We start from the raw sequence: 22,846 nt of genomic DNA, 5'->3' as shown, positions 1-22,846 counted from the left end.
TTAACAAGATCTTTTTCCTGTTAAAAAAATCCCTGCCACTTAAGTGTTAACAATTCTGCTCTAATGTATCCCTCTTTTTTGTTTTTAATTTAAGTAAATATTTATTGACTGTGCTCCAACTAGCAGTGGTGACGTGACACATTATATAGAAAATATCCCGTTGTAAAGTATTCTTACACGATCTTTTGTGGTTTATTTGGCTGCCTTTACATTTAGAGTTTAAAATAGCCCCTTAGAATTGTATGCTATACAGCTTATAGTTTATATTGAGGAAGATGAGGCAGTATATACTACTGTATTTTTAAGCATTAATTAATCATGGCTATCAAAAGAAAAGGAGACTGGTCATCCCATTTCTTTCCTCTTTTTCTACTTTCTGCAACTCTCTTTTCTCTACTTTTTAAAATTTCACTATTAGTAATGAAAGTGAAAAAATTAGTAAGAAAATATTCATAAAAAGCTTATTAGTGTCCTTGAATTCTTTTTTCCAGAATTTATCAGTTGGTGGGAGGAGGAGAAAGTTACTATAGAAGGAAGAGTGAGCAGTGCCATTGAGTGTTCTGTTTTGGATGACGAGGGAAATACAGTGTGTCCGTAAAGTCATGGTGCACTTTTGACTGGTAACAGGAAAGCAACAAAAGACGATAGAAATGTGAAATCTGCACCAAATAAAAGGAAAACTCTCCCAGTTTCATGCCTATTAAGTGCAGTTTGATGTAGGCTCATGCACAGATTTTATAGGGCTCCTTAGTTAGCTATCCCGTAGAGCAGGGGTCTCAAACTCGCGGCCCGCCGAACAATTTTGTGCAGCCTGCAGACTAATCCACGAAGTTCAAAATATTTTGGATAAAATTAAGTAAGCCTAGGGGCCTACTTGTATTTTTCATTTCTCTAGCATCCTAGCTAGATATTAGCTTAGTTAACAGCAGTTGTGATGCGAACTACAGTTTCTGGTCGTTTTGTGACACTGAGTAAACTGCATGTACGATTGTGCTTGTTGTACTGAATTTTTTTTTTGTTTTCAACTGCAGTGAGAAAAGTGTTGCGTAACAGTTGCCTTTTGTAGACCTAGTGCGGCCCACCGAATGGCTGTGATCTTGCTCTGCGGCCCACATGCTGAGTTGAGTTTGAGACCCCTGCCGTAGAGCCTCTACAGACTCATCACTGACTGATGGCCTACCAGAATGGGGTTTCACCACCAGACTGCTGGTTTCCTTCAACTGCTTATCCCACCGAATAATGTTATTCCTATGTGGTGGCGCTTCATTATAACACGCTGATATTCACGTTGCACTTTGGTCACGGATTCAAATTTAGGGAGCCACAGAACACACTGAACTTTCCTCTGTACTGTCCACATCTCTACTGGCATGGCCGTGCACTGCTCCGCTGTATACGCAGTGTTACATCATCATCTGCGCATATGCACATGCTGCCACATCATCCTACAGAAACTGGGAGGGTGTTCCTTTTATTTGGTGCAGATTTCACATTTCTGTCATCTTTTGTTGCTTTCCTGTGATCAGTCTAAAGTGCACCATGACTTTACGGACACATTGTAGTCATGCTGTAGGAAATAATGGTAGTCAAACAAGATTTGTTAGGAAATGTAACAATTCAGTTGGGGATATGTTAGTTGTGATTTTCTTTCAGAATAATCTAAATGTCTTTATTCAGAAAAAAATAAGGACAAAAACGTGTAATAGATGAGGCTAAAGGTTTTAATGAAGTAAGGCATAAGTAAATAACTGAGAGGTTTAAAAAAGAAGGCTAAAGATGGAGCCCTGAGAAGAAGCCGTTTTACTGTAAGAGATGGAGAAGTAGCCATAAGAGTGGTCGGAAGAACAAGAAGGGGTGCAGAGCCGTTTCCAGGAAAGGTCAGTGTTGGATGTCTCTCAGTGTTGATGCGAGACTAAAGATGCCTGGATTTGGCCATTAGCAATTGTTTTTTATTATAGGAGCTTTTGCAGAATGCTGGAATACACTGAATTTCCAAGTTAGAGCAGTGAATGTCAGTTGAGGAAATACAGACTACTGCTTGGTGGCACAGAAAGCTGAAAGAGAGGGTAGTGAGTGGTAAGGGAGAGACAGAATCCTTGAAATGATTGTGTTCATTTGGGAAATTTAGGAATAGTTTTATCCACTACAGAGGGTTTGATGAAGAGTAGGAAGAGAGGACAATAACTAGTGGCATCAGATTTTATAGTTACCACATCAGGACACATTTCTACTTGCTAGAAAGAGTTACCGAGCCTGCTGTGATTTCACACTGGTAGGCCATTCCTACGTATTACCTAGTTTTGTATTTAGCCCCGTCTTTATAATGTCATCAATGTCCTACAGCTTTGTTAACCATTCCTGACAGATTAAGGGGTGATAGGAGGGTTTTATATTTCTCATCTATTTCTGTGAGTATACTGTAGATCAGTGGTCCCAACTTTTTTTGGGCCACGGAGTGGTTTAATGTCAGAAAATATTTTCATGGACTGGCCTTTAGGGTGGGATGGATAAATGTATCACATGACCGAGACAAGCGTCAAGAGTGAGTCTTAGACAGATGTAACAGAGGGAATCTGGTCATTTTTTAAAAATAAAACATCATTCAGACTTAAATATAAATAAAACAGAAATAATGTAAGTTATAAATATTTACTCTTTCTCTGCTGACCGGTACCAAATGGCCCACAGTCTGGTACTGGTCCGCGGCCCGGGGGTTGGGGACTGCTGCTGTAGATTACATTTATTTTACCAGGTTTTTCTTATGGACAAAGCAATAGTGACATTGAAGCTCTACATCAGGCTTACTGTCTTATAGTCCATTCCTTGGATACTGATGAACAAAGAATTGAGAATACTGCCGTGGAAAATACCAAGAGCTCAGAGAAAGGTCATCCTCAAGAAAATGAAGAGTCCTCCAAAAACATCTCTACTACGGAATCTGGTAAAGGCTCATCTGAGAACCTCTCTGAACAGTTTCCAGTTTTGTGTAATTTAGATACAATTTGCTTCGGTGATTATTTCTTAGTCTCTGAATTTATATAAAAGGTTTGTTCAAATGAACTCTGGAAATTGGTGGTTTAATTATAAAATTAGAGCTCATCATGGGATAAAATTTCACTTCTCTCTCTTTTTTTTTTTTTTAAATGAAAGAAGGAGATAGACTCCCATATACGCACCTTCCGGGATTTACCTGGCAACCCCCTTCTGGGGTCGATGCATGAATAAGTAGAGCTGTTTTTAGTGCCTGAGGCTGATGTGCTCTACCAACTGAGTTATCTTCAGCACAGGGGGCCAACACTTGAACCAGTTGAGCCACTGCTTCTGGGAGGGGAAGAAAGAGAGAAGGGGGAGAAGGTGAGGAAGAGAAGCAGATGGTCACTTCTCTTGTGTGCTTTTACCGGGAATCAAACCCAGGACGTTCATACGCTGGGCCGGCGCTCTATCTACTGAGCCACTGGCCAGGGCCCAGTTTCTTTTCTCATATACCTTGACCAAATTAAGAAATTACCTGTGTTTTCATATTTTTAAATCTTTTCCATGTATTGAAAATATTTTAGTACAATGAAAATAACTGAAGTTATTTTATAGTGAACAGTATTTCGGGATCAACTAAATATATACTTATTAGACAAATGTGTGTTTGGATATACCTATACACATATATTTGATATATGTATGTCTGCATTAAATATATATGTATATATATCTAATGTAAATATCAAAGGAGATTGCTTTGGTACAAGCAAGTTTAATTTTAGAAATTGGGTTTATTGTATGTATCATTTGTCAAAATGTGATTTTGTTAGTATGAGATGTGAAATTAAGCAAGTTTCATAACATTTTTGGATGCTGTTTTAATTTTTTCCTCCTCCTAGATTTGCCCACAGTAGAGGAGCTGATGAAGCCTATCAGAATAGAGTCTTTTGGAAACAGTGGTTTGGATTTACAACCTGTCAGGTATGAGTTTTTTGAAATGGATCATACAAGTTATTTGTTTATTGTTTTTTCACTGGAAACTTGTAGAATCATTTGCTCATTATAATCATTCCTAGTGAATAATTAATATATAACTTATATACGTCCTTCTATGAGTCATTGCTCACTTCTTTTTAAATTAGTTTTTATTCAATTCATTCATCAAGTCTTCTAGTGCTAAAATAAAGTAGATGCTACTAAAAAAAGTTAATGCTATTAAGAAATCTTAAAGGTTTTTACTGAAAAATATAATCTCTGTAGCTTTAAATAGCTCAGGGATAGTTGATTTGTATGAAGAGATGGGACATAAATTTTATTCTGTATGAGTCATAGTTTGCTTGTTTATAAGCCAGTTAGTTTTGTATTTATTCATAGACTGGCTGTCATCTCACAGGTGAGTACTTTGGGCTTAAGAGAAATGGGCTTCGTAAAAATGCTCCAGCTCTGATGCATTTTAGTGGAAGCTTGTGGGACCTCGCTGTCATTTTCCACCACACAGAATAAATATAGCACGTCACAATAACCTTGTCATAAAACAACTTTGCATTTGTGTATCACTTAGAGCAGGCATCCCCAAACTACGGCCCCGCGGGTCGCATGAGGCCCCCTGAGGCCATTTATCCCCCCCCCCTGCACTTCCGGAAGGGGCACCTCTTTCATTAGTGGTCAGTGAGAGGAGCACTGTATGTGGCGGCCCTCCAACGGTCTGAGGGACAGTGAACTGGCTCTCTGTGTAAAAAGTTTGGGGACCCCTGACTTAGAGTATCACATCTATTATGTGGTTTTTATAGTAAGTGGGACAGGCCTCCTTGATCCTCATCATTCAAATGCTGAAACTACAATAAACTCACTTTAGTGGTGAAGCTCTCACAAGAACCAGATGATAATATTGATGATGATAATAGCAGCTAGCATTTTTATCATATGCTTACGGTAGGCCAAGTCCTATGCTAAGTTCTTTATGTGTGCTATTTATTTAATATTACAGTAACTCCATGAAGTATATTCCATTATTAATTCATTTGATGGTTAAGAAAACTGATCCTTACAGAGGTTAAATAAATTTTCCAAGGTCATATGAAATGACCAGGGTACACAGGAAGTCCATGTACTTAAATACTTAACCACTTACATTATCAGATATTTGATGTCCATAAAATATGTCTGTGAAAAGGCTGTCATCCCTTCATGTGCTAGTCATTCATTCATTCATGTTTTCAACAGACACATTTTGAGCCTCTTGTATAGTATGCTTGTCATGGAAACCCACTATTTTCCAAGTATAAACAAGTGATGTCTTGACCTTGATTCTATACATTTGTATTAGTTGAGCAAAAATGATACTGTGAAGTTTACACTAAAACCATCTGCTTGCATGCTAAGCTGCATGTTCTTCCACTGGTCTGCAGTGCTAGTTACTATTTTTAAAGGGCATATTATGCTTATCATTACTGTTTGAGGATATATTAGTGTTCCTGAAGAGATTTTCTACATCTTGTGTCTTTGTTGATATAGGTGGAACCATTTTAGTAATGTGAATTCTAAATTAGAACATAGCTTATTACACTTATGGTTAAAAGCCAAAAACAAGTACACTTACATTAAAAGGTATAATAATTATAGAAATGTCAGTAGTATAAACTTTAGTACATATATCCAAAAATTCTTTAGTAAACTGTGAGGTAGATAATCCTAGCTGCTGTAACATAATCTTTGAAGTTTTCATAGCTTGACTTCATCAGAATTTATTTCTTGCTGACATCATACTCTCATGTGGTTCAGTGAAGTTAAGGTAGGACACTGCTATACACAATCATTTAGGGACTCAGGCTTCTTCTGTCATAAACACAAGATTTTAAGGTTGTTGGGGCCGCATCTAACCAGTTAATAGGGAAAGAAAAAGGATGGTTTCATATACTTTCTTTTAACTGCCTCAACACAAAAGTATTACATCACTTTAGCTCACATACTGTTGATAAGAACCAGCACATCTAGCTAACAAGACCCAAGAGGGCTGGAAATGTGATTTGCTTATATACCTAGAAAGAAAAATAAATGATTTCAGTAAGCATCTAGCCACTCTCAACCAGGATATACCCTTCCAAAAACCAGATTTCCACCTTACTCTTCTTCATACACAGACCGACTTATCTATTCTCAAAGCAAACAGCTCAAAGTCTCCTTAAGGACTCAATCCCTCTAAAAAGCCAGGATTTCCAAGTGAAGTGAAGTACGGTTCTATCCATCAGGTTCGAATGTGCTCCTGATGGTCTGATAATGAATTAAAAAGCAGTTATACATTGCTTCAGTCCTGCCATTGCAGTGTGAAATGGTGGAACTGCACAACTACTCCCCTCTCACTCAGAAAGGAAAATACACTAATAATCATTAACGTAACTTGAATTCCACTGGAGACATTTAACACCCCCCCCACACACACGCACACACCTTGGAAATGGGGATTTTCCTTAATTAGTCCATTCTTTCTTAAGGAGAAACTACTGTGTAAGTCTGTGTTCACATAGCTCCTGGTTCCACTCCTGGGAGAACTGTTCATGTATTTTATCACCTTTGGGCACACTGAAGTGGGTTTACAGGGAGGGTGTGCCCATCTTGGAGGATGTGTACTCCTTTCTCACTTCACTTCTTGCCTGCAGGTGGTTTTTAAGGCTCCCAAACAGTCACTGGCTTTTTTTTTTTAAATAAGGTTGTGGTTTCTTGAGTTCCTTCAGAAAGTTTAATAGGCTTCTGATCTTTTTGGTTCCAGTCAGTTCCATGTGCCAGTAACTACACAACGTTCCCTGCTAGACAAAAGTTTTAAATCTTTGCTCCTTGTCCCTCTCCTTTTTTCTCTATTTTATTGCATTTGCTTGGATATTGGAATAATAACCTTACGTGTCAAGACAACACATTTAATATGCTCTTTGCCAAGGAACTGAGTCATTTTCTCACCTGAGAAGTCTCATGAAATCTTACTTTCTCATAGCATTTTTCAATGCCAAATCTTACTGTTTGAGTCTAGACACAGAGAGTAAACCCAAGAGGCCCGAGTTTCAAGACTCTCTCTTCCTGTTGATTTCTTCTTACAAGCCTACCTATTCTGTCTTGAGCTTGTCTCTTTCTTATTAATATCTTGTCAAAGTAGCCAATAGTAGCTGGCACTTTAAAATTTCCTGTTTAAAAAAAAAACTTCCTGTTTTCTCTGGCTCTTTGTTTTATTACCCTGACTCGATAGGCACAAGGTTGGCTTTATACACTATTGCAGGTGACAATTTAGCAACGTTTTGCTGCTATAAAACATGGGTGGCCACCCCTCTAGCCTCTACTATCTGCTTCCTTGCCACCTAAAACTGAAACACTAAGCTAATGACATATTTTATGTTCTGATCACTAGCATTCACATTCTAAAGACAGGAACTAGTAAATGAGCCCATCTCAGTGCAAGCTGGAAAGCAAATGTGGTTTAGTTCGTGCACAGCAAAAGTAGAAAACAGTTTTGATGAACATCTAGCCAGGTTCTGCTACCATGAACAATGAAAGAACTATTACATATTTTCAGGTGATTTCATCTACTTTAGAAGAAGCTTCGAACAGTTACTGAGAAATTAATTTACCTTATGCAAAAATGGTAGCCTCTTAAACTTTCCTTTAATCTCATTTTATACATTACAAATCTCAATGACCACATTGACCATGATTAAGTAGTTTGAAAATAACAATATCCGTACTGTTGGTGCCCCCTCATATTCTCCTGTTTAACTATATTTAGAGCATTTCAAGGGACAATTTCTATATTTTTAAAATCTAATGATCTGAAATATTAGATTGTATTTAAGTGTTTTAAAACCATAAATATGATTTTATTTTAAAATCCTTGTAATCTTGTTTATTTAAAAATTTTCTTCTACTGTGATGAAATTTATGCTTAATATTTATATTCTATGTTTCATTGGCATAAATTATGATTTAGTTTTTTCCAGAAATGTATAAAGTGGGTTTTTTTGCCATAAATGTACATTGACCTTATATGGATAAAAGATATATAAGTTTACTTAGAAATTCATATTTTATTTTTTCTTAAACGAAAGTATCTTAGTCTTGTTTGGTTTGGCTTTAAACCAATGTTTAAAGTAGGTCCCAGAGTCATTCATGTAATCTCTTATACAGCATTAAAATTATTTGAAATTCATATATGACACTATGTGAGTATACTCTGTTAACCAAAATTATAAATAATGTATTTAACATTAAAATCCTAATTTAAAGTTACAAATATTAAATATATATATAATGTGAGTCTGTGTATATATGTTAATAAAACTGATATTTGCTGAGTCATGTAGGGTTTATTCTTTGCATTTTCTTTTGTTTTATAGCTATAAGATACTGGCTGATGGTAAAGAAACTGAAATTGTAGGTCCTTTACCCTTTAAGATGAAGCCAGATGTTGAGTTTCAAGAGCCACAAAATGTGAACCAATATTTTGACAAAAAAGAAGAGAATGTGGTTTTACAAAAGACAACAAATGAAATTATAGAAAATAGCTGTCCAAGAGTAAACACTATAGAAGAATACGTAGATAAAATGTACCTCGATATTTTGAGGAAAAAACTATCTTGTGGTCCTTCAATATTACCTCAGGATGACAAAATAAAGAAAGTAAGTGTTTATAATTTAAATTAAGACATATTGATAAAGTTCTATAAGTACTCCTGATAACTAAGTACTTCTTAAGCTTGTGGGATTGATTACTTACCAGCCTCCAAATAGACCCGGGATATATGTGAGCAGTATTTATTACAGCACCCTGCAGTCCCCAAAGTCAAAAATACCTCTGTGGTATTAGCTTCCTTTTAGAAACCATCCTTTACATGTAAAATTTTTTTAGTAAGCATAGTCCAGAATTTTTGAGTAGCATAAGAAAATAAAGTTTATTCATCATTCTAGTGATTTTTGTTCAATCTTTCTAGTAGTTCATGTTCTGCAAAAGTAGGTTAAGTTGGCATTTCATATAAGTACTGTTAGAAACTGCTGAGAAACTTGTATTTCACTATTCCTTTTTCCTCTGCTCTTCATCTATTCTGATTTACAGTTTCATGATTTCAGGTTTATAATTTTGTTATCTGTTTATTATAAACCATCTCCAGTTCCTTGTGGAATAATACAGGGTATTAAAGTATTTTTTATCTTAAGAAATCTGAGGAAAAAGAAAATAAGATTTTATGTCATTTCGCCAGACCAGGCCGTGGCGCAGTGGATAGAGTGTCGGACTGGGATGCAGAGGACCCAGGTTCGAGACCCTGAGGTCGCCAGCTTGAGTGCGGGCTCATCTGGTTTGAACATAAAACTCACCAGCTTGGACCCAAGGTCTCTGGCTCGAGCAAGGGGTTACTCCATCTACTGAAGGCCCGCGGTCAAGGCACCTGTAAGAAAGCAATCAATGAACAACTAAGGTGTAGCAACGAAAAACTGATGATTGATGCTTCTCGTCTCTCTCCATTCATTTCTGTCTGTCCATATCTATCCCTCTCTCTGACTCTCTCTCTGTCCCTGTAAAAAAAAAAAAAGATTTTACGTCATTTCAAAATAATGTTCTTTCATATTCTCTTACATGTTCATTCTCATAATTACACATACTGCTTTCTGGCAGGCTTACTTTGTTATATTATTTTGCTTTGTTTTACTCCTGACTAAAGATGTGCTTCAAAATACTAAAATTCTAATTATTAGTTGTTGAGAACTTTAATGTAGTGGTTTGCCTTTAGCAAACTATCTTACTTAGTAATCGCTATGATTTTGCCATCTGTTAAATCTTCATTTACGCCCATAGTTAAAATTCATTGAAGTACTGAAGAGTTTGTACTTGTTATGTGCAGGGTTTTAGCTCTCAGCTCAGTTCTGGAGAAGGATCTGTAACTGATAAACAGGTACCATACAAGAAGGCCAAAAGTGCTCCTCCTTTACCTAAAAGAAAACCTCAGAGTGGATTATATGCATCAGTTAGGAGCTCAGGCTATGGAAAACCCAGTTCACCATTCAAGACATTTTCTGCTCTGGAAAAGAAAACTTCAAAGGACATGATGAAAAGCAAAACATTGAGGTCCATTCCCACCTCAAATCAAGTTAAGAAAAAAGGTAATCATCATATACTCTTTTCATAATAGAATTCTGTGTATATGCAGTTGACCTTTGAACAAGGGTATGAACTGCATGGATCCACTTACACGCAGATTTTTGTCAGTAAATACTGTTAATGTATTTTCCCTCCCTGATGATATTTTTAGAAACATTTCCTCTGTAGCTTACCATTGTCAGAATACAGTACAATATACATGTAACATACAAAATACGTGTTGACTGTTTATGGTATTGGTAAGGCATCTGGTCATCAGTAAGCTATTAATACTTAAGTTTTTGGAGAGTCGGGTTTTATGTGGGTTTTTGACTGCACCTCTAACACATTTTTTTCAAGGGACACCTGTATTATATTATTTCACTTTCCTTGTCCTCTACTTTCCCTGTTTCCTTCTCTCCTTCTATGAACTTGACTTATTCATAGAAAAGAATTAACCTTAAAGTACACAATCCATTTCTGAAAGAGTCAATTTATAGAAGGTTTTTCATCATTACTTCTAGGTTTTCCTGAATAAGTGAATATAAGATAGGAGATCAAGCCTCTCCTTACCTAGTTGGCTCTGTAATAGCCAGTGCTTAGCTTACCAGAGAAGATCTATATATTCAGAATGCAAACGGCAATGTACAAATAAAGGTCGATAGAGAGATATTAGTTCGGTACAGACTTAGAGAGGCAGGATGTTTTATTTATCACCTATTGCATATTTTTACACCTCACAGTGCCTCTGTTATGTCCTAATGTAGTCATTTATAGTGACAGTTAGAAAAGCTAATTTCCAGCTTGGAGCCCATGCAGCTATAAGAGAAATAGAAATGTTTAGGTCAGATCAACTTTTCTGCTGCCTTAGACTCCAGTGGGAAAGGGAGAGCAATAATAGAGCCAGAAGCATTTTGTCCTCTTCTTTGTGATTAAATTTAATAGGGGACCAATATCATTGTTATATGGTTGTCGTTGTCAGAGGAGAGCTAGCCTTCCTGGAAAATTCACTTCTAGCTTAGTGTCTTCCCTTGCCATTCCTTACAATTATCCATTTCAGGGCCACGTTGACTATACAGGCGTACCTCATTTTATGTGCTTTTGCTCTGCACTTCACAGAGGTTATGTTTTTTACAAATGAAAGGCAAGACCCTCCACCAGAAAAAAGATCACAACTCACTTTATTGTAATCCTTTATTACGGTGGTTTGGAACCTACAGTATCTCTGAGGAATGCCTGTATTTAAAATACTTGAGGCATTAAACACTCTCTTCTTCTACATGAGTGTATTTCGCTGCAGCAACCTGTGCATATGAGATGGAAAGGCCAGGGCTAATCTGTGTCAGAGGGAAGGAGAGCAGCAGGAGGGGTTGGTTATTCAGGAGAAACCGAATACAATTCTGTTCGATTAATACAAGCATCCTTTTCCTCCTGTTCTTAATCTAGGGACCTCTAATCCTCTCCCTTAAAAAGTCTTTTTTGTATCATCTGGAAACAAAGTTGCTGGTTTGATCCCCAATCAGGGCACACAGGGGAAGCAATCAAAGGATGCATGACTGAATGGAACAACAAATGAATGCTTCCCTTCCCCTTCCTCATGGCTTGCGAACCAGATGTGGCTCTTTTGATGGCTGCATCTGGCTCACAGACAAATATTTAATAAAAAAAAATAACGTTTAAAATATAAAACATTCTCATGTATTACAATCCATTCATTTCCTACCGCTCATGTTCATGGTTGTGGGTGGCTGGAGCCAATCACAGCTGTCCTCTGGGACAACACCAAATTTTTATTCGATAATGTGTAACGTACACGGGTCGTATGGCTCTCAAGGAATTACATTTTAAAATATGTGTTGTTCATGGCTCTCTCAGCCAAAAAGGTTCCCGACCCCTGGCAGGGGTCGTCAAACTTTTTATAAAAACCACCCTCTTTTGCAGTGCTGGTCAACCTGGTCCCTACCACCCACTAATGGGCAGTCCAGCTTTCATGGTGGGCCAATTGCAGCGCTGTTTGGTTGTGGGTAGGGACCAGGTTGACCAGCACTGCAAAAGTGGGCGGTTTTTATAAAAAGTTTGAAGACCCCTGGTAGAGGTTGCCGGTTCAATTCCCTGGTCAGGGCACATACAGGAGCAGCTCGATGTTCCTGTCTCTCTCCCTGCCTCTTAAAAAAAAGTTTTGTGTTCTCCTTTGTCTCACTTTGGTGTGGAACACTTGCTTGTGATGTTATCTACTCATCTATTAATAATTAACTTTTCATTTAATCTAGTACTTAATATTAAAAAAAGACACTTGGAACGTTTATCAAATTTTAGAATCATCAAGGAGCGGATAAAAACATTACATTAATATTTTAGGAGTATTCATATTGTACTTTGGGAAGCAAAAAAATAACTCTTTGTTTTTAATATTACTCTAGTATGTTTATTTTAGATAAATTAACCCCAACATTTTTTAAGTTTACTTTATTCACATTTACTCATTTAAAAAATATTTTTTCAGCACCTAACTTGGTTCAGGCAATGGTAGATAACATCAGTAAACAAAATAAGCAGAGAAACTTCCCCTATTCTGTGGAGCTTTTCATCTGATGAGGAGAGATAGACATTTAACCCTTTGAGTAATGAGGTTTTTTTTTTTGTTAACCCTTGGAGTGAGGACATACATGAACGTTTGTACTACTCAAACAGTTAACAATAAGCATGATAATTAAGGAAAGGATGTTACATGCTAAGGAAAAGAAAAAGTAGAGCAAGAGTGTTGGTGGAGTGCAGCAGGTCACAATTTTAAGCAGGATAGAGTAAGCCTTGAGAAAGAGCTACTTGAACAAAGACTTGTAGGAGGTAAGGGAATTGGTCATGTGGATATTTGGGAGTAGCACATTCCAGAAAGAAGAAAGAGTCTTATAGTAAGGAAGAATGCCTGGCATATTCAAGGAACATTATAGAAGCCCCATATGGCTAGGGCAGAGTGAGCCAAGAGGGCAGTAGAGATGAGATCAGAGTCAAAGAGGAAGGTACATGAGGTTTTCCTAGGGCATTTTAAAGACAGGCTTATACTCTTAGTGAGCCACTGAAAAGTTTTGAGCATGGGAGCAACCTATCTGACTTACCCTTTAAATGGATTTCTCTGGCTTCTGTGTTAAAACCATATAGATATATACACATACCATAGCGACATAGGAAAAAACATAGAGCCCAGTAAGAAGGTTTTAGGAATCCAGGCTAGAAGTAATGAGGTTGAACCAAGGTGGTGGCACTGGAGGTAAAGAGAGTTGGTTGGATAAGAATACATCTAGAAGATGGAACCAGAACTCTAAAAGCTTGGTTTAGTTATGAAAGAGGAGTCATGGGTGATGCAAGTGTTTTTGGCCTAACAAACTGGAAGAACAGAGGCACTCTCCCACTAGATGAGGAAGGAAAAAGTAGAGTAGATCTCAGGTGGAGAGATCAGAAATCTAGTTGTTGATCATTTTGAGATGTCTCTTTTACATGCAAGTGGAGATGACAAGGAAGTAGATATAAAAGTCGAGTTCAAGAGGTAGGTGTGGACTGTAGATATCATTTGGGAGAGGTTAAGAACTGTTAATTTGTAAGCCATGGGTTGTAAGCCATGAGACTGATGAAGATGATCAAGAGAATGAGTATAGCTAGAGAAAAAAGCCAACCAAGGCCTGAGCCAGCCGTGGGCATGGTAACCTTAAGAGGTGAGGGAGAAGAGGAGTAACTACATGGAAGACAGTATGATTGGGACAAATATGAGTATGTGGGACCCAAGTGAAGAATGTGTATAAAGGAGAATTGAGCTGCTCTATCATTTGCTGCAGGAGATAAAGATGAGGAGTGACAACTAACCTTTGGGTTTAGGAAGAAGAGATTATCAGTAAGTTGGGCAAGCAGTTATCATGGCTATGTGGCTCTAAAAGGCAAATGAGTGGTAATAGTAGAATTGAATACTTTAAGTTATAGACCATCCTGGAGAAAAGATTATAAAAGGCAGGGGAAAGAACTGGTCAGTGGAGTCAAGACAAGCCTTTCATTTTGTTTGTTTTTTAAAGATTTTATTTATTGATGTTTTTTTAGAGGAGAAAGGGGTATATCAACTCATAATAGTTGCTTCTTGTAGTGTCTTGACCAGGCAAGCCAGGGATTTGAACCAGCAATCTTAGCATTCCAGGTTGACACTTGATCCCCTGCACCACCACAGGTCGGGCAAGAGAAGCCTTTAGTTTTTCTTTTCTATTATTTTTAAATAGGAAAAATAATAGTATAAATTGTAGTATATTTATGCTTTTTGGAAAAATTCAGTAGACAGGAAAAATACATGATGGAGAGAGAGAGAAAAATTGCTAGAGCAGTGACCTTGAGTGGAGGAACTGTAATGGTATCTCATGTACATTGGAAGGGTTGGCTTTAGATAGGAACATGAACCATTCATCTGTGGCGGCACATAGGAAGGGGGAGGCTGTAGGTACCAATACTGGTAGTTAGGTAGTAGTGCTGAGAGAATGGGGACGATTTCTTCTGATTGCTTTAGTTTTTTCTGATAAATAAAATGCAGTGCCATTAACTGGCAGTGAGAATGGGGTAGGGGTGTTGGAAGAGAGAAGAGGAGACATGAAATAATTATCCCAGAGGATTAGTTAGACTGACAGCAGCAGAAGAGCCTACTTGAAGTTAGTGATCATGAATTGAAATTGAGACAAGGCGTGCCTGTGGGTGAAAGGCCACATTTAGCTGCATGAAGGAAGAAAGGACATCAAGGGATATGATAGTCTGGAATAGGTGGAATTAACAAACTGAGTCCCAGTGGGGCAGGACGTAGGAGAAGGAATTGACAGAATAAAATGCCTAAAAACTGAGATTTGGGAGTGACTGCATTACTAGTAATAGAAAAAGACCTAGTATGAGTAGCTGAGGTGGAATGAAATATAAGGAACCAAAAGCCAGAGGGTTGAAAGCATTACCTATGAGTATGTTGAAGTTACTAAGAGTGAAGACAGAAGTAATGTTACAGTAGATGGGGGGGGGGGGGAGTGAGAGGGATGGTATAGCAGTTGATAGATGAAGACAGCAATATTTTTATGAGTACTTTCCCATATTTCAAATTTTTATAGTATTTATGAATACCAAGATAAAAATAAAACCACTAAAATGTATATTAAAATACAATAATAAACTTGCTATTTTTATACTAAGCTACTTTTCTTTCACTAGATTATCTGTTAGGTATAATTTTGTTTTACCTCTTTTATTGAAAAAATTGCCCAAAGCCACTTTACTTTTATTTAGAACTGTAATTTCTTTGGGCAGTTCAGTGGTGGTTTTCAGCAGGTTCACACCAGTGTGGTAGAACTGATGATACCTAATTTTTTGTTGAGTTCTGTGAACTGGTTGTTAAAATGGCACTTATAATCAGGGTTCTCTCTAAGGTGGGTGCCTGGGTAGCCGCCCAGTGTGGAAACCACAAATTTACATTCCTTACTCTTTTTTTTTTTTTAAATGAGAGGAGGAGAGGCAGTCAGACAGACTCCCGCATGCACCCCAACTGCAATCCACCCAGCAAGCCCACTAGGGGGTGATGCTCTGCCCATCTGGGGCGTTGCTCTGTTGCAACCAGAGCCATTTCTGAGTGCCTGAGACAGAGCCATGGAGCTATCCTCAGCACCCAGGGCCAACTCGCTCCAATTGAGACATGGCTACAGGAGGGAGAAGAGAGAGAGAGAGAGAGAGAGAGAAGTGAGAGAGGGATGGGTGGAGAAGCAGACAGGAGCTTCTTCTGTGTGCCTTGACCAGGAATCAAACCTGGGATATCCACACACCACGCCGATGCTCTACCATTGAGGCAGCCAGCCAGGCCATCTTTTTAACATTCATCGGCTCAACAGTGTATTCTAAGTACCATCTCTAGGTGAAAAAAAATTGCAAGAGAGGACGTCAGTCAAGAAGCAGAATGAAAATATCTTAAATAACAGTTTTACTGTTTTTGTCAGGTATTATTTAATATTTCTTCATTAATATTTTAAAACTTTCTTATAATCTAGTTTTGTGTATCTCATTTATTGTTATTTAAATGTAAATGCATGAAATAATAAACTATCTTTTGGTATATCTTTTTTTATACTTAAAACAGTTGTTAGGGCAGAGAACCAGTTAAATTATTTGAATCCCATCACTAGGGCAATTGTTATATGTCACAGATTGGGTTCTCGGAGAAACAGGCTCTGAGATGCTTTGTGTATAGAAAGTCTAAAGAACACATTTGGGATCAACATTGGTTAAGATGTAAAAGAAGCCCAATTATTGGGATTTACCTAAATAAAAGGCTTCTCTTTTTCATGTAACTAAGAGGCCATGGATAAGCAGTTTGGGTTGGTGCAGCGGTGCAAGGAACCAGATCCCTTCTTTGTTGTTGCAAAATCCTTCGTCTGTGACTTTGTCTTCATTGTCATAAGATGGTTATTCATCCTCCAGCTCCTGTCTTGAGGAAAGGTGAAAGGTAAAAGGTGAATGTTAACTTCTTAACCAGGAAAGTAGTCAATTTCCTGAAAGTCCCATGTAGGAAAATTTTGCTTTCATCTTACTGGCCAGAACTTTGTGTGGCCAGCCCCACTTGCATGGAGTCCAGGGCGATGACTGTCCAGGACAAAATTAGATTACTGTTAACTCTTGTGTTTTTATTTTGAGACTGATAATTTTATTTTATGAAAGGAATAGTTGGTCATTTTTTAAATCAAAATACAGAAGCCTGACCAGGCAGTGGTGCAGTGAATAGAGCGCCAGACTGGGATGCAGAGGACCCAGGTTCAAGACCCCGAGGTCACCAGCTTGAGCGCAGGCTCATCTGGTTTGAGCAAAAGCTCACCAGCTTGGACCCAAGGTCGCTGGCTCAAGCAAGGGGTTACTCGGTCTGCTGAAGGCCCATGGTCAAGGCACATATGAGAAAGCAATCAATGAATAACTAAGGTCGCAACGAAAAACTGATGATTGATGCTTCTCATCTCTCTCCGTTCCTGTCTGTCTGTCCCTATCTATCGATCCCTCTCTCTGACTCTCTCTCGTCTCTGTAAAAAAATAAATAAATAGAAAATACAGAAAGTTAGAAGAATGCAATAATTTAGCCATGCTTCTCACTATATAGGTACTTACAGAGATAGAAGGAAGCACAAGTAGATAGAAGGCAGGAGAGAGGCAGACATGTGGATAATGAACAAACATTTTATAAGAATAAGATCACACTTTAGAAGATTTTTTTAAAATAAGATTTTAGACTTGGTTTTATTTAAGTCTGTATAAAAGAAACTTTATCCTAAGAAATATTATATCCTAAAAGATCCCTTTAAGAAAATAGATTGTGAAAACCCCTCAAAGGTTGTCTAAACTATGTTACTCTTTTTAACTGTGTTTTTCAATTTTCTACGTTATCAGGTTTTTTTTTAAATTTTTTAGTGAGAGGAGAGGAGGCACAGACTTCCACATGCTCCCCAACCAGGATCCACTCAGCAAGCCCACTAGGGGGTGATGCTCTGCCCATCTGGGGCCCTTGCTCCTTTGCAACAGGAGCCATTTCTTAGCACCTGAACCGGAGGCTATGGAGCCATCCTCAGTGCCTGGGGCCAACTCCCTCCAGTTAGCCATGGCAGTAGGAGGAGAGGAGAAGAGAGAGAGAGAGAGAAGCTAGAAGGAGAGGGATGGAAAAGCAGATGGGTGCTTCTCCTGTGTGCCCTGACCAGGAATTTAACCCAGGACTTCCACAGGCCAGGCCAGCACGCTACCACTGAGCCAACTGTCCAGGGCATCAGTTTTCCCTTTAATGAAATATATGGTAGTAAATCTCTTCCATTCCCAACTCCTATCCATTTTTGTTGGTTTAACTTTTACTTGTTGAAGATATATTTATTTTATTCTCCTCTACATCTGTAGTTTCCCTCAGCTTTTGAATTTAGATCTTGGCTTTAATAAAGAGAGTGAGCGCTTTTCACTAGTCCGTTAGCCATATCTTCTCCATTTGGGCATTATTTTGATTGGTTTCTCGTTTGACTGAGTTTTCTTAATCCATTGTTTTTTCAAGAAGAGATCATTGGTCCCACCTATCATTACTGAAAATAATTACTTAGTGAAATCAAAGTTCAGAACCTGGGAAGGGAAAATTCTGGTATAAAAGCAATGACTGACTATAGCTTGAACAAGATCCACCTGCCACACTCCTGACCACCCTGTCCAGGGAGGATCTCAGTGCCAGCAGATCCAGCTCACTCACGGGCCATATTAATGGACCTCCAACAATCTGGAAGGATTAATGCCTGCTTTTTCAATGACTCAAATAATTTTTTAGAGAATGTTTTAAGAAATTTCTCCAGAAAACCTTCCAAATCTACCAGTTCAGTTAAACATTATTACTACTCTGTAAGAAAATGTCTGTATGCTTGGGGGAAAAAAATTAAAATCTTTGGGTGGTGACTTGTTTCTTCTTGAGACTTTTTATTTTCCAAATCTTTAGTAACCACGTATTTCACTTCTAATGAAAAAATAAATTTTAGACTTAAAAATTTAGCATCTTGAAGAAATTAAAAATATAAATTTCAGATTCTTTGTTTACCTCTAAGACAGTTGTAATGTATACTGAGTGGTGAGCTCAGATCCTGCAATATTTGAATATGGACTTCAAGAGCTCTTGTAGCCTGACCAGGCCATGGCACAGTGGATAGAGCGTTGGACTGGGATGTGGAGGACCCAGGTGTGAGACCTCAAGGTCGCCAGCTTGAGCACAGGCTCATCTGGTTTGAGCAAGGCTCATCAGCTTGGACCCCAGGTCTCTGGCTCGAGCAAGGGGTCACTTGGTCTGCTGAAGGCCTGTGGTTAAGGCACATATGAGAAAGCAATCAATGAACAACTATGGTATCGCAATGAAAAACTGATGATTGATGTTTCTCATCTCTCTCCATTCATGTCTGTCTGTCTCTGTTCCTCTCTCTGACACTGTCTCTGGGGGGGGGGAAGCTCTTGTATGTAGTTACCTTAATTTTTTTATTATTAACTGAATTTATTGGCTTTAGAATTAAAAGGTGAAAATTCAACCAGAATATATACAGTAATCACATTTTTTCTAATGAAATATATATATTATCAGGGTATTAGAGCAGTATTATAATTTTCTCTTTTTAAATCAGTTTAGCTGTTAGAAAGTTTCCATGCAACTTATATTATCCCACTGATACTGTAGTATATTGATATACACTACGTACTATAAAAAGTATGCTTTGAAAGCGCCTTTTATTTTAACTAAAGTGCTTCATAAAGTTATTAGTTGCTCTTTAATATATTGTTTAGATATTCTTGTTAATGTGAACTTTTAAAATAATAATTTATTTAAAAGTAGTAAAGCCTAAAATTATTCCAATCCACATTCTCACATTTATTTAATTCCATTTGTGATGATTTGACAAGAATCTTAGGCCTTCTATGTCAAATTGAGTGGAATGTTGGTTACGGGCAACAGTTTAGAGTTCAGTGTTATACCTCAGGCTTTTTGAGATCTTCACTTATCTTATTGTTACATAATTGCTGAATAAACATTCAAATTTGCATTTGTGGTGTTTTTATCTACTCTCTATAATATTTAGAAATCTTACCTGAAACAAAACTCATCAAGACTGCAGCATTGGGTAAACCAGCTTCCAAAACTGAAAGGTGCCTGCTTACTCCTAAGAAGTCTGAAGACACTACAGAAACTGGTTCCTGTGTTCAGTTTCAGAATGTAGGTATTAAATTTCAAAACAACATTAACAATGTTTTTATGTTTTAAATTTATATTAAAACCAAATTATAAATAATGAAATATGTGAAATTTCTTTTGCTTCAAGTGTTCAATCTTATTGAATACATACTGATTTACTTATTTAGCAGAACATTATTAACCTTGTCATTTTCTTTTTTGTGGGTTTTTTTCCCCAAGCCACCCGTGTTTGACTCATGTATAAATCTATAATGAAGTGATGCTTTCTTTTCCTTAAAAGGATCCTTCAGGATACTATGCTGAGAACATGGACACAGAATTAATTATGTTTAAGAGAGTTCAGGAAGCAGAGGAAAAGTGGAGAGGTGCACAAGCCCTAATTGAGCAAATTAAAGTCACATTCTCGGAAAAAGAAAGAGAGCTGGAAAATAAGATGGAAGAACTAAAAAGACAACAGGAAAAGGAACTCTTCAAATTGAGTCAGGACAATTACATTCTTCAAGCCAAGGTACTAGACACATTGTTCTATTTTTCTTTTTATTGATTAAAAAAGAACTTGTATTCCCTGCTAAATGAGTTGTCATCCTTTGTTCCTGGAGCTGTTTGGCTTGATGTATTTGCTTATAAAACATGAGCATAGTTCCTGAGAGTGCCTCCTTACATAAGAGCCTAAATCCAACCTCATGCGAGGAAAAATCAAAATTTATATTGGCTCATTTTGATACTTTTCTTCTGTCAGCAGTCCTTTTTAAGATCAATCATGTAGTTGACTGTGACCTTCAAAAAGAAAGTACAGAAAGAACTGCTATAAAAGGTCTAGATTACCAGAAAAACACTGTAGTATTTCTGAGTTACTGCCATTTCAAAACCATTACCACCAAACAACACTATAATGATTTAATTGTAGTTAGTGTTATGTTAATTCCAGTATGGTTATAAGACTCATTCTGCCTCACTTTTAACATCAGTCTTTCTCCAAATAAAACAATTTCTGCATTTTTCTCAAGTTAAACAGCTTGGGAGAAACAAACAAAAAACAAAGGTGGTTACATTTTGGAGAACCAGCTGATCCTGTCACTGAAGAAAAATTGAAGCAAATCCAAAAAGAAATACAGGAACAAGAGACACTTCTTCAGGGATATCAGCAGGTATGTTGACTCTTCAACACATAGTGAGGTCATTCTTGAGATTCTCTGATTATTTAAAAAAAAGGCATATTAAAATATTTTATGTGCTATCTGATCGGTGGTGGCACAGTGGATAGAGAGTCAGCCTGGGATGCTGAGGTCCCAGAGTCAAACGTCAAGGTCGCCGGCTAGAGCACAGGATTGCCAGCTTGGGTCATCAACATGATCCCGGGGTCGCTGGCTTAAAACCCAGGGTTGCTGGCTCAAGCCCTGGGTCTCTGGCTTGAGCAAGGGATCACTGGCTTGGCTTGAGCCCCCATCCACGGTCAAGGCATGTATAGAAGCAGTCAATGAACAACTAAAGTGATTCATTTCAAATTGATGCTTCTCATCTCTATCCTTTTCTGTGTTTGAATATGTGCTCATTTAACTGGAATTTTGGCAAGTATGAGGTAGTGATCATTTGGCTGGTCTTCGTAGTTCTCATAGTTAGAATTAAAATGGTTAAGAGCATGTGTTCTGGATTCAAGGATTCTGGTTTTAGACTTAGTTCTACCACCTGCTCTGCAGCCTTGAGCAAATCAATCAACCAGGATAGGTTTAGTAATCTCCAGCATGAGATTTCATCTTCGTTTCTTCCCTTCCCCATCCCCCAAGCCCCCCCCTTCTTTTTACTTCCTTCCCCTTCTTCTTCTGTCTTTCTACCCTTTTCCTCTTTTGACTGTCATAGCCTAAACACTGAGCCTATCAATAATAAGCATTGTCATCCAGGGACATCCCAAAGAAAGTGTTACCACATCAGAGATTACAATGTTCACTGTAAATGAAATAGTACTGATTTTACAGGACACATTGCCCCTGAGTTAGCCCCCTTCTGAGCCCTTGGCCTGCCATTCTAATGTTGCTATACAAAATATGGGTTTTAAGGAGGATTTCATAGACCTAGAAGTTTGCCAGCCACCTCCTCCCACAAAGATAACACAAACTTTATGAGTCAATATATATTTTTTTCTGGGTTTCATTAATTCTGCAGATATTTAAGCACAGATGGTCTGCCAGGCACTAGGCCAGACATGGTGAGATGATTCCTAGTTTTCATTAGTCCTTAAACATCCTTGGTATTCATCAGAGTCCTTGTTTTAAAGAGGTTGATAAGCCAGAGCACCTAAGCATGGTTTGGTACTTTCTCTCTCTGATCTCACTGTTTGTGTCACTTTTTAGCTCAAGCCTAGGGGTAAGCTGGGTCTAGTGTCTGACCTGCTTTGTCCTGATCTTTAGGAACACCCAAGTCTCTAACTTCCCGACCACAGAAAGTTATAGAAACAAGCATGGACACTCATTGTGGCTATACTGAATTATCCCACCATGGGAAGACAGGTGAAAATAGAAAAAAAGGGTACAGACAGTCCCTCTGGCCTCTCTGTCTCGGAGCTCAGAATTGGAATGTGGTTCCTCTTGGAGGCACTCACCCATTTACTCTTGTGAAATGAGGTACCTCGCACTGACATTAGGCTCCTTGGCTTTGGGACTTTTTGCAACTTTTTTTTTTTAATAAGCATTTTGGAAAGAATTGTTTTCATAGTTTTCTTCTGTGATGATATAAAGAATTTTAAAAGGATTTTGCTTACTCAAAAACTGAAGAAATTTTAAAAACTTAAAAAATATGTAAAGTCTGTATCTGTTATGAGCATATATATATATTTAGGTATTTAACTAAAATGTGATTTTTCTACTTATAAAAAGGAAAATGAAAGATTGTATAACCAAGTGAAAGATCTTCAAGAACAAAACAAGAAAAACGAGGAGCGGATGTTCAAAGAAAACCAGAGTTTATTCAGTGAGTTAGCTTCATTAAAGTAAGTCCTTTTCAGATTCTTAAAATCAGTTATACTTATA

General features: G+C 37.7%; 1 protein-coding gene across 2 annotated transcripts in view; it reads left to right on the top strand.

Moving 5' to 3' along the window:
- Window positions 1-22,846, top strand: part of CEP162 (centrosomal protein 162) — a 98,341-nt gene that overhangs the window by 29,106 nt on the left and 46,389 nt on the right. For both annotated transcript variants that reach the window (XM_066254215.1, XM_066254217.1), the window contains exons 10-17: window positions 2,753-2,941; window positions 3,876-3,957; window positions 8,352-8,634; window positions 9,852-10,110; window positions 19,711-19,844; window positions 20,104-20,331; window positions 20,831-20,971; window positions 22,694-22,806. In XM_066254215.1, the coding sequence (XP_066110312.1) occupies window positions 2,753-2,941; window positions 3,876-3,957; window positions 8,352-8,634; window positions 9,852-10,110; window positions 19,711-19,844; window positions 20,104-20,331; window positions 20,831-20,971; window positions 22,694-22,806 (1,429 nt within the window). The remainder of the gene's footprint in view (window positions 1-2,752; window positions 2,942-3,875; window positions 3,958-8,351; window positions 8,635-9,851; window positions 10,111-19,710; window positions 19,845-20,103; window positions 20,332-20,830; window positions 20,972-22,693; window positions 22,807-22,846) is intronic.

This window comes from Saccopteryx bilineata, chromosome 1, assembly GCF_036850765.1.
Source record: "Saccopteryx bilineata isolate mSacBil1 chromosome 1, mSacBil1_pri_phased_curated, whole genome shotgun sequence".
Lineage (NCBI taxonomy): Eukaryota > Metazoa > Chordata > Mammalia > Chiroptera > Emballonuridae > Saccopteryx > Saccopteryx bilineata.
Note: the sequence above shows the minus strand (reverse complement) of the source record. Positions and strands in the feature narration are given on the sequence as shown.